This window comes from Echiichthys vipera (assembly GCF_963691815.1).
Source record: "Echiichthys vipera genome assembly, chromosome: 23".
Taxonomy (NCBI): Eukaryota; Metazoa; Chordata; class Actinopteri; order Perciformes; family Trachinidae; genus Echiichthys; species Echiichthys vipera.
In genome coordinates this window covers 10,249,136-10,262,558 of record NC_139848.1, presented here as the reverse complement: position 1 = coordinate 10,262,558, position 13,423 = coordinate 10,249,136, and the positions used below count along the sequence as shown (strand labels likewise).

The following is a 13,423-nucleotide window of genomic DNA, read 5'->3' as shown; positions in this document are numbered from 1 at the left end:
TTCCCGCTGTTGTTCAACACGGCTGGTTGTACAAACCCCACCTGAATCTTCAGCATTCAACACACACCTAAGGAAAGCTCTTATCTTTAAGCAGCAGAGAAAGTTTAACGTCAGAGACTTGCCTCAGATATTCTCCGTGTGCTCCGTTATGGAAGTTATGTAATGTAAAGGGGATGATCACAGTAATTGGACTACGTAAATATTATGAGGTACATTAGCATGATTAAAGGGAAAAAACATTCTGAATGTCAAAAATTCAAACATATGATGAAATCATTAAAATACCGTTTGTGATTTGAAGTAAAATATATTATTATTATTAACTGGTATCAATTTTGGAGTGGGAAGGTATCCACATAAATTAAAATAAAGCTCAAGCACTAGGCTCACTTATTCCTGTTGCTTATAGTCGTTGTGCTTTGCAAAGTGAGGCAAAACAACTCCTGTCTATAGCTAGTTTTAAAAGATGCACAGAGCTAGCTTGGCCGAAGTTGTACCCTTGGACAAAGCTAACCATACTATTCTGGCTTTAGCTCCAGATTTAGCATACAGCGCTCATTTTAACCCCTCATATTTCGTGTTTTAAAATATGCGGGAGAAGATAAGTGCAGAAGAATATTCACCACTTCCATATCTGTAGGCAAATTATAAAGCTGGAGCCAACCGCCGGCTACTGTAGCTTAGCGCAGAGAGTGGACGCAGGGGAAAAGTTAGCTTTCTCTGTCCAAAGTTTAAATAGCTAGACCACTTCCAATGTTCATGCTTAACTAACCATCTCCTGGCTTGAGCTTCATGTTCAGCATACATACATGAGAGTTCTTGGCGAGAGAGCTAACCGTCTCCCGAAATGTCCGAATATTCCGTTAAGGTCATCAGGTTACATCATAGGGCTGTACTATCTTTAAACAGACCGCTTCTACGGACAGATTTAAGCAGGTAGTTAAGTAATAGGAGCTGAGAATACTGACTTAATGAGACAAGTCTCCGCCCCAAAATGGACAGAGAATACACTTGATACACAAACCAAGTTTCAATACACTGGATCCGTCATACCGTACGGAAACAGGCGATTAATGTCTAACATATATCCGAGGTACTTGGTATATTAATGGCTATAGGCTATGATTCAATAAATCATTAAACCTGTGATCCATTGATCACGTAATACACCTATAGGTGTCAAAAATGCATGTTTCTTTTAGTTTCAAAAATATACCTTATTCATACACATACAGGACAGAAATATGCGTATATATCGCTTCATACATACAATAAACTTCAAAAGTATACAAATATAATATATATCATATCATTGAATAGGATAAGGTAGTGGTTTCAAGTTTCAAGATTCTACACCGGATCTGGAGCGATAAAGTGCTTTGAGTGTTCGAGTTTGTGTTTTTGGTTGCAGTTTTTTGACCTACGTAACTACACCACCTGTGTAGTCAAAGGACTGCAAGGGTTTATGGGAGTCTGTCTGGTTTCCGTGTGGGTTAAAAGTCCTCCAGTTCAACGTCACACTCTTTTGGTTTGCGTCGTTGGACCCTGCCCGGCGAGCGGCTCCTCCTCTGTCCTGTACCCCCAATAGCGGATACACCAGCTTTGGGTACTTCTATGGAGTTTACAGGGTTGTTGGGTGATTCTGTGTCGATGTCCTCTAAGGAGCCGGGCTGGGACTCCACAGAGGTCTTGGTGAACTGATGGAGCAGAGCACTATCCTCCCTTTTGTTCACCTTTCCCTCCTCCTCGTCCTCAGGCTTGAACTCTTCGACAGCATCTTCCTTCTCATCTCCGTCTCCTCCACCCTCCTCGTCTCCTGTGGCCCCGGCCCCCTCGCGTCCGGATTCGTCCACGTCACTTTGACGTTTGCCGTCGGTGTCTGAGTCTTCGCCATCGGCCTCCTCTCCCTCGGTCACAGTAACCCCCTGGCCCTGAGGGTCGAACGAGATTACAGTAAATTATCTGTGAGCAGTCGTAATTAACTCGATTGGGTCCTAGCGGGGCAGCTAAGTGGCAGTAATTATAGCTACATGCTAGTTACACAGCAAAAGTAATAGTTGGTATTCAAATCAGTGTCAAATTAACAGCTCGCAACTGGCAATAACAGCAGATGAAGCGCCGCGTTGCTGCTAAACAAAACTGTTCTGTTCAGTGTGTCTAATTGGATAGCAAGATTATCTTTTCCCACAGGCTTAGACTTAGTGCTTAGGCTGCAGTAGGTCAGATTCCTCTTTAAGATTCAGTAGACTTTAACCCGGCATGTTCAGAGTCATGTTCAGGCACTCAGGGGTGTTTTAAAAAGAAGTGGTGCTCAAATTAGAGTCCATAACCAGAAGTTCATGCCAGTTCGTTCTTATGCAACAAGAATCACGGATACCAGGGGTAGGAAATTCCGGTCCTGCAGAGCCACTGTCCTGCATGTTTTAGGTTTCTCTCTGCTCTAACACACCTGATTCTAATGATTTGCTCGTTATCAAGCAGCTGATGCTTGTCACAGATTGATTATTTTTAGACTCAGGTGTGTTAGGGTAGGGAGAAACCTCAAACATGCAGGACAGTGGCTCTCCAGGACCGGAATTGCCCACCCCTGAGCTATACGATCCAACAGCCTTTTAACCATTCAGCTATTAAGCATCCTGATTAAAACAACTCTTAGTTTCATTTAGTCTACCTTTCTTTACATATTCTAATTAGAATTTCCATTGGTTTCTGGTTGGTTAATAAACGTATAAATAGGTTGTATTTAATATTCATATTGAATATAAATAATAGGATCACAACTGTGTGGTATATTATACCATCAGTCATTCATTATCTGTCTATACACTGGCTCCAGGAAAAACAATGTGTGATATGTGCAAAACTGACAAGTACAAAAGGTCAAAGGTGAGCCGGAAAATCAGTCTGTAACCGTAATGGATGTTTGGTGAATAGCTTTCTAATAAATTCCTTTTGCATTTTATTTCCTCCTACCTTTGATGAGGCTCCTTCCTCCTCTGATGCCTCCCCTCCCTGCTCCCCGCTCTCTCCTCCCTTTTCGTCGTCATGTGGCTCCCCCTCTCCGGCGCCATCATCCCCGTCATCTCCATCCTCCTTTGCCGGGGCGCTGACCTTTCCCTCCGCAAACTCCTCCACCAGCGTGGACTCTTCATTTTTCGCGGCACTGTCATCCTCTGTTTCTCCAGATGCCTCACACTCTTCCACCTCTGCCTCCTCCTCACCCTCGCCATTTTCAGTGGCTTCTCCTTCACCTGCTGTTGCCTCTTTCACCGTCTCCTCGTCACTCTCCTCTTCCCCGGTATCTGTCTCCCCCTCATTGCCCCCTGTCTCCCTTCCATCCTCTGCATTCCCCTCTTCTTCCTCCCCTGCTCTCTCTACATCATCTCCTGTCTCATCCTCACCTGTGTTGTCACTGGTTTCCTCTCCTTCTGCTGTTTCCTCCTCTCCCTCTTCTACTTTGTCACTCTCCTCTTCATTTCTGGCACACTGACATTGACATTCTGCCTCCTCTTCCTCCTCCCCATTTTCTGATGTCTCCTCTCCCCCAGCTTCCTCGCCACCTGTTTCTCCCTCTTCCTGCTCCTCATCACCTGCACTACTGTCCTCCTTCTCCTCCTTTTCAGCTTCTACCCCCTCCTCTCCTCCTGCCTCAACCCCATCGTCTTCGTTCTCTATTTCCTCATCTTCCTCGGGGATCGTCTCCTCTAAAACAACTCTGGCTTTGATATTCTCTTTAGTTCTATCCTCCTCCTCCTCTTCCTCCTGCACTACCTCTAAATTCCTCCCCTCTATGTCTGCGACCTTGCTATCACCTTCCCCCTTCGCAGGTTGGGGCACGGCTGCGGGCGCAGGGCCTTTCTTCAGCTGTAGTATCTTAAGGAGGTCAAACTCCTTCATCACTGGTGCTGTGGATGCCAGCGGGTTCTCTTGGAGAGGCCGGGCGGCCATTTTCTTGCGGACACAAGCATCACAGGGGCAGTACTCGTCCTCGCTTCGCTGGTCGCTGAACTCAGCTGTCATTTCTCCATCGCTCAGGGACTCGCCAGTTTTCACCGACTGGTTCTTCATGACCTGAAGAAGAAAAGAAACATTGACTTTCTACCTTTTTAAGCAGCAGTGTCTCGTTAGATGTAAAGAGACTTTTAGTGGAATTACCTTCAATATTCGACGCCTCTTCTCTGTCATGGCAGACTCCCTGGAGAGGTTCTCTCGCTGCGGCGGCCGGGGCATCCTCCCCCCTCTGCCGGCACGACTTTGAATCTTCCTCACCTCGCGCTCGATGCTGCTCTGGATGCGGCGGCTCACCTCTTCCTTCAGCTCGCCGATCATGGTGTTAAGGATGAGGCTGTCATCCAGATCCCAGCGAACTTTGAACTCCGCCATGGCGTTAATGTAGTGGTTTATGAACTGCTTCTCCAGCTTCTTCAGAAGATTTAGGACCCACACCGGATCAGGGTCTTGGGATAGCCTTTTTGACAAGGGTGCTCGCACGACAGTCGGAGGCGTGCCAGAGCTGGAGTCCATCTCTTGTTCATTATCCGTTGGGGATTTGGAGCTGTTGTTAGCCGAGCTCTTGTCTGATGATGAGGGATTCTCAGTGGCTTTTGGGCTGTCCAGACTCCGGGGGAGTGTACTTTGTTCTTCACTCTGTACGAGATCCTCTGCTGCGTCTGTCTCCTCTGGTTCTGCCTGCACTCCTCCCTCTGTATTTCCTCCCTCCTTCTCTTCCACAGCCTTCTCCGCTCCCCCATCCTCATGCAAAGAGGTCTTTTTTGCTCCGTTTTGCTTCGTTTCATCTCCATTTCCATTTTCCTGCCCTGATCCGCCAGAGCCACTGCTCATACCCACCCCGGATGAGGACCTTGGAGGAGACACCTGCTCTTTGCCTACGTCCTTGACCTCAAGGTCCCTGGGTTCAGTGAGCCAGAGCGACTGAAGGATGGCCATAATGTCCTCATACTTGTGTTGCTTTTGTTGGTCATAGCCAGGGTTCACTGCAGGCTCAATGAGCTGGAGCTGGGTCAAACAGTCCAAGAGGCCCCTGGCTGATGTGCTCAGCCTACGTCCATAAACTGGAGACACCTGCAGAAGACAGCAGAGATTACATTTCATAATTAGACTTGCGTGTAAATTAGGCATTGTTGAAAAGCAAGACAAGATTCTATTCATTTTTTATTTCATGTGTCTCTAGCTAAGCTTTTTCCCTTTCTGAATTGCTAGAAAGTTTTCTCTCTTCAGGTTTCTAGAATGAGTTAAATATGACTCCTTGGTCGATCAGTTGTTTTAAGACGTTTTAAACATAATGCAAATATTCTCCGTTCCAGCTTCTTGTGAAAATTTGCTGCTTTTCTCTGGAATGTGCTGGAGTTTTGGGGTTTTTGTCTTTTGATTTGACAAAAAAAGACATGGCTGAATGGATTAATTGATAAAATACACATTAATCATATTACAAATAGCTGTTAGACACAGGCTTAAAGGTCCCATATTCTACTACTTTTCAGGTTCATACTCTAATACAAACAAGATAAAAAAAAAGAGAAACAGAAACAGAAATCTGACTTTACAATAGTTACTAGTTTTATCCTAAAGTCACTTCAGACTGAGCCTTGATAGCTTTTTGTAATTATTCCATGTTATATGATCATGTAGACAGAAAGTCATGTACACACAGTCACTGGCTTACCTCAGGCATGCTCTGACATCTATTCAGAGAGGATCTCAGAAGAACTTTCATCACTGCAGCTGAAGAATGCAAGCTCTTGGGCAGAGAGTCCCCGCTCAACAAGCGTAGAGTGTTGGGTTGAGTCCCCGCTGCATCACCCGGAGCGAGATCAGGGCTCTTCTCCTCCTCTGCTGCCTCGCATTCAGTTTCCCCCGCTTTCTCTTCTTCCTCGCCGGCCTCGACCTTCTCCTCCTTGTCTCCCGCTTTGTCTTCTTCAGGACTCTCCTTCTCCGTCGCTGCCTCTTCTCCAGGTTTCTCTTCCACCGCCTTCTCCTGCTCTTCCTCATTCAGCTCGTCGCCGAGTGCGAGCATGCAGCTGTTGGCGGGAATGCTCCTTAGCCAGTCACTAACCACCTCGGTGGGGGAAGCGTTGGGCAGACAGGCAGGTGACAGTTCCAGCTGCTCGTGATCTGTCTGGTGCCTGCTCCTCTGAGACCTTTTGCTCTTGGACTTGTCACTGGTTTTACTGGTCTTCGACTGTTGGCTGCGTGGACGTGCAGCGGCCATGGTTTCCTTCAGCAAGTCAGCGGCAGACAGAGAATGAGACAGAATGCTCTCGCTACATGGGCTTGATCGGATTTCTTTCTTTTGGGAAGTGTTCGTTTTGACACTTCCACTGGATTTGGCCTCGTGATCCTCTGCTTTACTCTCCTTTGAGACTTTTACTTTTGACCCTGAGTGAGCAGACGCTGCCGACACAGGCCTAAGGCAGTTAGGACTCTTGGAGTGGACACTAGCCGCCTTGTTGTCTGCAATATCTTCTTCCCCTTCGGTCGCACTGGCTGGTCTACTGGCAGCCTGGTTTTCAGCGTCATTATCTCCTGAATCTCCAGCTACATTGGCATTTTTAGCGCTGGCACCTGCAGGGGATTTGCTCCGCACTTTAGCACTTATCGATGACATCGCAGAATGTGTCCTATGATCGGGGGCGTCCATATTTCTAGCTTTTGTCGTTGAAGGGGACTTTGCGCTTTCGGTTTTCAAGACACCACAGTTACAAGAAGACTTCTGAGACGTTCTGCTTTTGCCTGACAATGCAGTGTCTCCTCTCTTTGTCCTTAGCTCTCCACCCTCTTCACCTTTATCGTCACTCCCTCGTGGTATTTCAATAGTAGGGATATCGACTGCTGGACAGTTGAGAGTGCTTTTGCTGTTGGACTTTTGAGACATGACAGACCCTGTTCCTCCCCTTTCTTCCTGCAGAGCGGACTGCTCTTCGCTCTCAGGGACATAGGGAGTTGCTGTCTTCGCTCTGCCTTTTCTCTCAGTGTTTGTGTGACAAGAAACACTAGACTTGCCACTGTCTGAGTCCCCTGTTTCCTGGTCTTCTGGCAACCCGAGGGAGACGGATCCTGACGAGGCTCGACTCAGCGGTTCCTCGGTGCCTCCTGATTCTCTCCTCTGCCTTTTGGTCGAGGACGACAGGTTGCTGGCAGCCCGCTCAGAAGCGTTGTCGTTGTCTTCCTTTTTCTCCGCCTGCTTTTCTTCCTTCGCCTTTTCAAGCGCTGAAGCTGCTCCACAGCGACATTTGGACTTGCCAGATTTAGCAGAGGTTGTGGAGTGAACTGACAAGCTACTGGGCCCTCTTGTCTCTCCAGCCCTCGTCCTTTTGGGTGAAAGCATCTGGCCATGAGATGTACTCCCCGGTGCGTTGTCTTCCGCAACATTTTCATCTGCATCTGCTGTTTCAATAACAGCAATATTGGCTGTTCCTTTATGATTAGATTCACGGGATAAAGTCGAGACATAAGATTTCCCTGATTTAGCAGATGCGGCACTCTGTACTCTTTCTGTTGTCTCATTTCCTTCTTCATCAACCTCCTCTGGTGTTGTAATGGTGACACTATTTGGACTTGGTGACACTGGTTTGAGATTCTTGCTAGATTTGTGAGAAGTACAGGACCTCACTGAGGATTTTGACTTTGCAGACATGACACTGGCCACCCGTTCTTCATTTTCATTGTTCCCCTCTTCTCCATTCGTCTCAATAGAAGGAATATGAGCTTCACCTGGATTTGGAGATGCTGGAGCTCTGTTTGATTTGTGAGACTTGCAAGACCTTGCAGAGGTGTTTGATTTCCCTGACATGGCGCTGGGGGTTCTGTCCACCTCTGCCTCTGCTTTGTCTTTGGCTGGAGATGCCACTCTTGAACTCGAGTCACAATTTGTGCGGTGAGATTTTGCAGAAGTGGCCGATTTAGCAGATATTACACTTTCAGCTCTCTGCTCTTCATCTTCTGCCAACTCATTTTCTTTTTCCTTGCAGCTTGGAGATGCGGCTGTTTCATTTCCATTACAGTTAGACTTGCATGACTTTGAAGACTTTCCAGACACGTTCGATTTAACTGATCTGACAGACACTTGACTTGCTGCCCTTTCTTCTCCATCTTCTTCAGTTCCTAACGTGGGAGAAAGTGACCTTTCAAGAGCTTTGGTGGACTTATGGGATTTGTTTGACTTTGCAGAAAGATTGGATTTGGCTGACATGGCACTCGCTGCTCTGTCCTCTGCCCCCAGTCCTTCTTCCTGTCCTGTCTGTTCTATAACGGCTTCATCAGCTGGAGATACTGCTCTCACACAGTGACTGCAAGTGGACCTGTTAGATTTGCCTGACTTTGCCGACACATTTGATTTAGTTGACTTAGCTGATTTAGCAGACAGGACACTATCAGGTCTATCTGCCATGCCGGACTTAACAGAAAGGGCACTGGAAGTTCTTTTGCTTGTGTCATCCTCTTCCGCAGCTATGTCGTCAGTTGGGGTGGCAGCTTTGGTTGTTATCTTGACTGAAGAACTGGTCTTTGTCGAAGCACCAGATCTGACTGACAGGGAGCTACGTGCTCTCTCGACAGTATTCTCTCCCTCTGCCTCCTCTTTCGTCTTTATGTCAGGAGCTGTGCAGCTGCAGTTGGACTTGTGAGACTTGTTGGACTTGTTGGACTGAGCAGACATGGCACTGGGGCTTCTCTCCTCATTTTTCTCTGTGGTAACACAAGTGCCGCCTTCACAGCAAGACTTGTGCGACCTACTGGACCTGTGACTTGTGGCTGAGGTTGCACTAGGAGCCCTTTCTTCCTCCTTTTCGGCCGCCTCAGGATTGGACGTTGTGGACATGGCGCTGGATGCTCTGCCCTCCACAAAGTTCGATATCGCGGAGCAGCGCCCACGTTCGGTGAGGTTGGTCTTGTTGGATTGCGTTGACACAGCTGAACCTTCTGAGTCGTCATCATCATCACTGTCATTATTTGCATTCTCTTGGTTGGAGAGTTGGGTGGCTGGCTTTGGAGAGGCACGGTCAGAATGACAAGACCTCTGTGATGCTCTACTGTTGCAGTCAGAGTTGACTCCACGTTTGCAGCCGCCACATTCAGGACATACACTGGATGCCCTTGACTGCTGAGAAACTCCTGTGTGACAAGACAAGCTACTAATGACCCTCTTTATCTCCTCGTCCTCATCATCTGCAGCCCCCTCTTCCTCTGAGTTTGTGATCTTGGCTCTGCTGGACCTGCAAGAGGCTCTGCTCATTTTGGAGTCGGAGCTGGGAGCTTGATCCATCTCCTCCGCTTCCGCTGTTGAATGCGGGGTGGCTGCTCCACAGTGACAAGAAGAGGCTGCAGATACAGCTCTGCTTCCTCTCTCTCCCTTATTTTTCTTATTTGCTGTAGAGTTTACAGAACCGGCTGAGACGTGGCTTGTTGGTCTATCATTCACGTGAGTCTGGGAGGCTGGAGATGGAGATGGTTCCTTGCTGTGACAGCATAGTGAGGCGCTGGGTGGCAGGTCATCATCCTGGTCCTCTTTCAGTGCTTGAAGGACATGTGAGGAGCTACTGATTGCAGACAGCGCACGCTCCCCTTCTCCCTCCATCATTATCTCATCCTCCACCGACCTCCTGCTAAGTGGTCGTAGGTTGCTATCAATGGCAACTACCTCACTGCAGCTGCAGCATCGGCTCACTCTGCACACCTCGACGTGGGTATCTCCATCCTGCTCCACCTCAACTCTGCGCTCAACCTGCTCCGTCACAAACATCTCTTCCTGCACCAGTTGGCTCTTCTCTGAACCTTCCCTGCAGCTGGAGACTCGTGCTCGACAGCGCAACACCCTCTTGGAATTACACGACGAAGAAGAGCTAGAAGAGTGCGTGTGTCTCATCAGGGTGTGGGTGTGGCTGGATGATTGTGGGGGAGGGACAGGAGGATGTTTGTAGCTGTGCGCCGGGTTTTCCCACAAGTCGTAGTGTTGTTCCTGTCTCTGGTGGCAGCAGGGGCAGCGGCTCCCCTCCAACACACACTGCAGAGGTTGGTTGGAATAATCCACACCCTCTGGGTCAAAGGATGTGGAATCAGGGTCAGAGCAGCTCTCTGACTGGCCCTGCGGCAGGTAATGTGCCTGGTCCTGGCTCAGGTGGCTACACTCGTTAGTGAGAGATGGGGTCTTTTTAACTTGTGTAGACCACTGGAGGGTTTCGTCATTGTGGAGGCGAAAACGCACCTTCATCTCTACTGAGAGGCTGCCATCTTTATTGACCAGGACGCGCTTTTCAATGTCGTCGTTCATAATAGCTGGTCTGCTCTGGGAGTAAGCACTGACACCATTGCTGTATGACTTCTCTGAAGACAAGGAGAAGCGTGCAGAGCGGTTTGAGGAATCCGAACGAGGGTGGATGATGCTTTTTTTGGTTTTCAGACCAAAGTTAACTAAATGGAAAGAGAAAAAAGGGAATGTAAATGCAACCATTTTTTTAAGCTTTCTCACTTTTTTGACTACTACAGATCTGTTTTTGGAATTGGGTTTTTCTTTTGTTTCAGGTATTTACCAAAACAACTTACCGTTTTTCTTGCTTTCATGTCCTTCACTGTACTCGCTGGCTCTGGACTGAGCTCCGTGAGGTGGGGATCTTGCTCCTTGAGTTGCAGGAGATCGGGCCCTGTTTCCAGGAGTCCTTGGGCCAAGACTAGGGCCCCTACTGCCCAGACCAGGCAGTTTTTCCTCTGAGCTCTTCCTGATAAAGTTTACCAGCATTGGGCTGAAGGCTTCCCGGCCGACACACACCAACACACCAGGACAAGTCATGAGGCTTTGCACGCTGTCAATCTGGAAACAAATTCAAACAGTGTCAGTCTCCACTCAACTGTGTCACCTGCAATTCAAAACACACTCTAAATCTTACTTTCAAAAACAAACCACTTCTTACCCTGCGTCCCTCTGCGGTATACAGTTTGCGGACATGGAACTGCATCACCTCGGACACCTCCTCAATAAAGGCCCTCAGGCTCCTGGTTGACCTCCTGCTCAGCACCACGCTCCTCCTCATGCCCGGCTCGCTGTTCTTCACCAGCAGGATCCGTCGCTGCCTGAAAGAGAATTGGCCGGGCGGTGTTGCGGACGAGGATTCAGGCCGCTGGGGCCTCCGGCTTTGATGATACCAGATGCCCTGGCGTTTGCTAGCCAGTTCCATGTTGACTGGCTTCGCCTGTCGCCGATCGGAGCAGAGGTAGCAGCCTCCATCCTGGAGCTGCTCCAGGTGTTTGATGGAGTGGATGCCACGGGGAGTGGTCACAGTCCGCACGCCAAATGGCAGGGGCACCTGTATGTGGACACACATATGCTGTATATACGGTACACGTCTGTATCTATCTGTCTATTGCTATTGTGGCTCCTGATCAAATTTCTTTCAAGGAAGCAGAGCTAATGCTGTTGCTAAGTTGAAAAACATAAAGGGCAGTACTGTTGCATCTACAAAGTCAACTTCAAATGAAATCTCTACATCGCAGCTCTGATACTTGCGCACTAACCTTTTGGGAAAGGTCGTCCAGCAGGGCGTCAAAGCATTTGAAGCTGCGCTTGTGGATGGCCATCCTGACGCCACCAAACTGGCTGTCGCCGCTTTTGTAGAAAGTGATCCGCTTGGCCGGGCTGGCTATGGTCACATGGGCAGGGCGTAAGTTGGAGGGGGGTCTTGGGGAGAGGATCGATGCATGTCTAGATGGGGGCTGGGGGTCCCACATCCCTGCCTGGACCGAATCCATGCTGTGACCTCACACACACCTGAGGGTTACACACGAACACACACACACACACACACACACACACACACACACACACACACACGGTTGTTGTTGAATGCCAAAACAGTGGATCCATCAGCATTTTCAAGGGATACTTTTTTCATTTTATTACTATACTAACGTGTTATGTAACCTTTTTCTCTTCACACACTTTCTAATCACACTCACAACGTCACAAGTCCTAATCGGGGTTTTCACAGAGGATTCAGGACAGAACATCCACTGACAGGACTACCTGGCATAGACGGGTGTTACATATGTCATTTGGCTACAGCAGGTTTGTTACCTAAACCTGCCAAAGCTAAAATGGCTTTGTTCCTTCCTTATTCCTCGCATTTTAATAATTGACAAAGCTCAAAGTGGTCAGATTCTCTTTATGATGATTCTTATTCACTCACAATCATTTTGGACAAAAAACTGATAAATTGGCCTTCATTTTGAACAGAAAATGCAGAATAATACATTATGCATCTATATATATATATGTGTGCTTCCCACAGCCTGCTGTATTTAGTGGGAACACCTAGCACACGTCTATAAATCCTATTTGGACAACGTAGAAACCTTCTGTCCTGCTACTGAACAACTTGTATAATGTACAGTACGTAATTAATGTTGTTTCACTTTGTTTTTCAATTAGTTTTTCAAGTTCAAAATCTTAACTTTTTAGTGTTCTTTTTGGTTTATATGGGTTTCAAAAATCTAAAACGATGTATTCTGATATGAGCGTCAATAAAAACGACTGCATTATGAACAGGCGTAGACTGAATCAGAGCAGGAGACCATTAGCCAGGTGTGACACCGCGCTTCTTATATTCAATAGCACCGCAATATTGCTAACCATGACTGTTAACTGCAATGACTGTTAAATGACCTATGAAAAAAAGGTGAATGTCATCAGCAGGCTTAGCAGGCTCCTAAGTCCCATGAGGCTAGACCGCAGGCCAAATCACTGCTCTTAGCCGTACGCACTCAACGTGACTCTCGGCTTCTTAATCCCTCTTCAGCTCTGTCTCTTAACAACGTTATACCTTAAATATCACCGCATCCGTACAGGGTTTTCAAATGAGCCATGGCTGCTTGGCTGGTTTCCAAAGCGAAACCAACCAAATTATTGCAAAAGACCAAGGAAACGGTGATGAAGGAGAAAAGAATGAGCTGCTGGACTGAATGACGGCCTGTTATTTAGTTTGCATGGGTGAAGAACTCAGCTCTCAGTTATTTTTCGGTGCTAACACCTTAACACATTCTTGAAAACACACATTTTCAAGAAGAGTCACGCTTAATTGCAGCCCTATTAGCCCAGTTTACATTCTTCTTGTTTACACAAAATAAATGACGCAAAACACCATTGAATAGTAAAGAAATAGCTGATCGAGATATTATATTATGCGATACGATACGATGTGAGACTGTGCGATACGATAAGATATACTTTATTGTCCCCATGGAGAAATCTGTCTTGGACTCAAATGCTGCACACATATACTGTAATACTGTAGCTGCCTCCATAAAACATAAGCCAGTATGTATCGGGAACTTTTGAAGACAAAAACATAACATGCAAAATGTAAAGTAATAGCAACATTAACTGTAGAACCTTTTTTTACCACCATATATCAACTGA

The 13,423-nt window shown here is 47.3% G+C and overlaps 1 protein-coding gene across 1 annotated transcript; it reads right to left on the bottom strand.

The window, feature by feature from the left end:
- Positions 1-1,493: 1,493 nt before the first annotated feature.
- rp1l1a (rp1 like 1a) lies at positions 1,494-11,757 on the bottom strand (the record flags this gene model as incomplete). Its single annotated transcript, XM_083938017.1, has 7 exons — positions 1,494-1,931; positions 2,974-4,071; positions 4,156-5,082; positions 5,684-10,425; positions 10,558-10,822; positions 10,923-11,315; positions 11,524-11,757. The coding sequence occupies 7 exons, from the start codon at positions 11,755-11,757 to the stop codon at positions 1,494-1,496; spliced, it is 8,097 nt and encodes a 2,698-aa protein (XP_083794143.1).
- Positions 11,758-13,423: the final 1,666 nt, after the last annotated feature.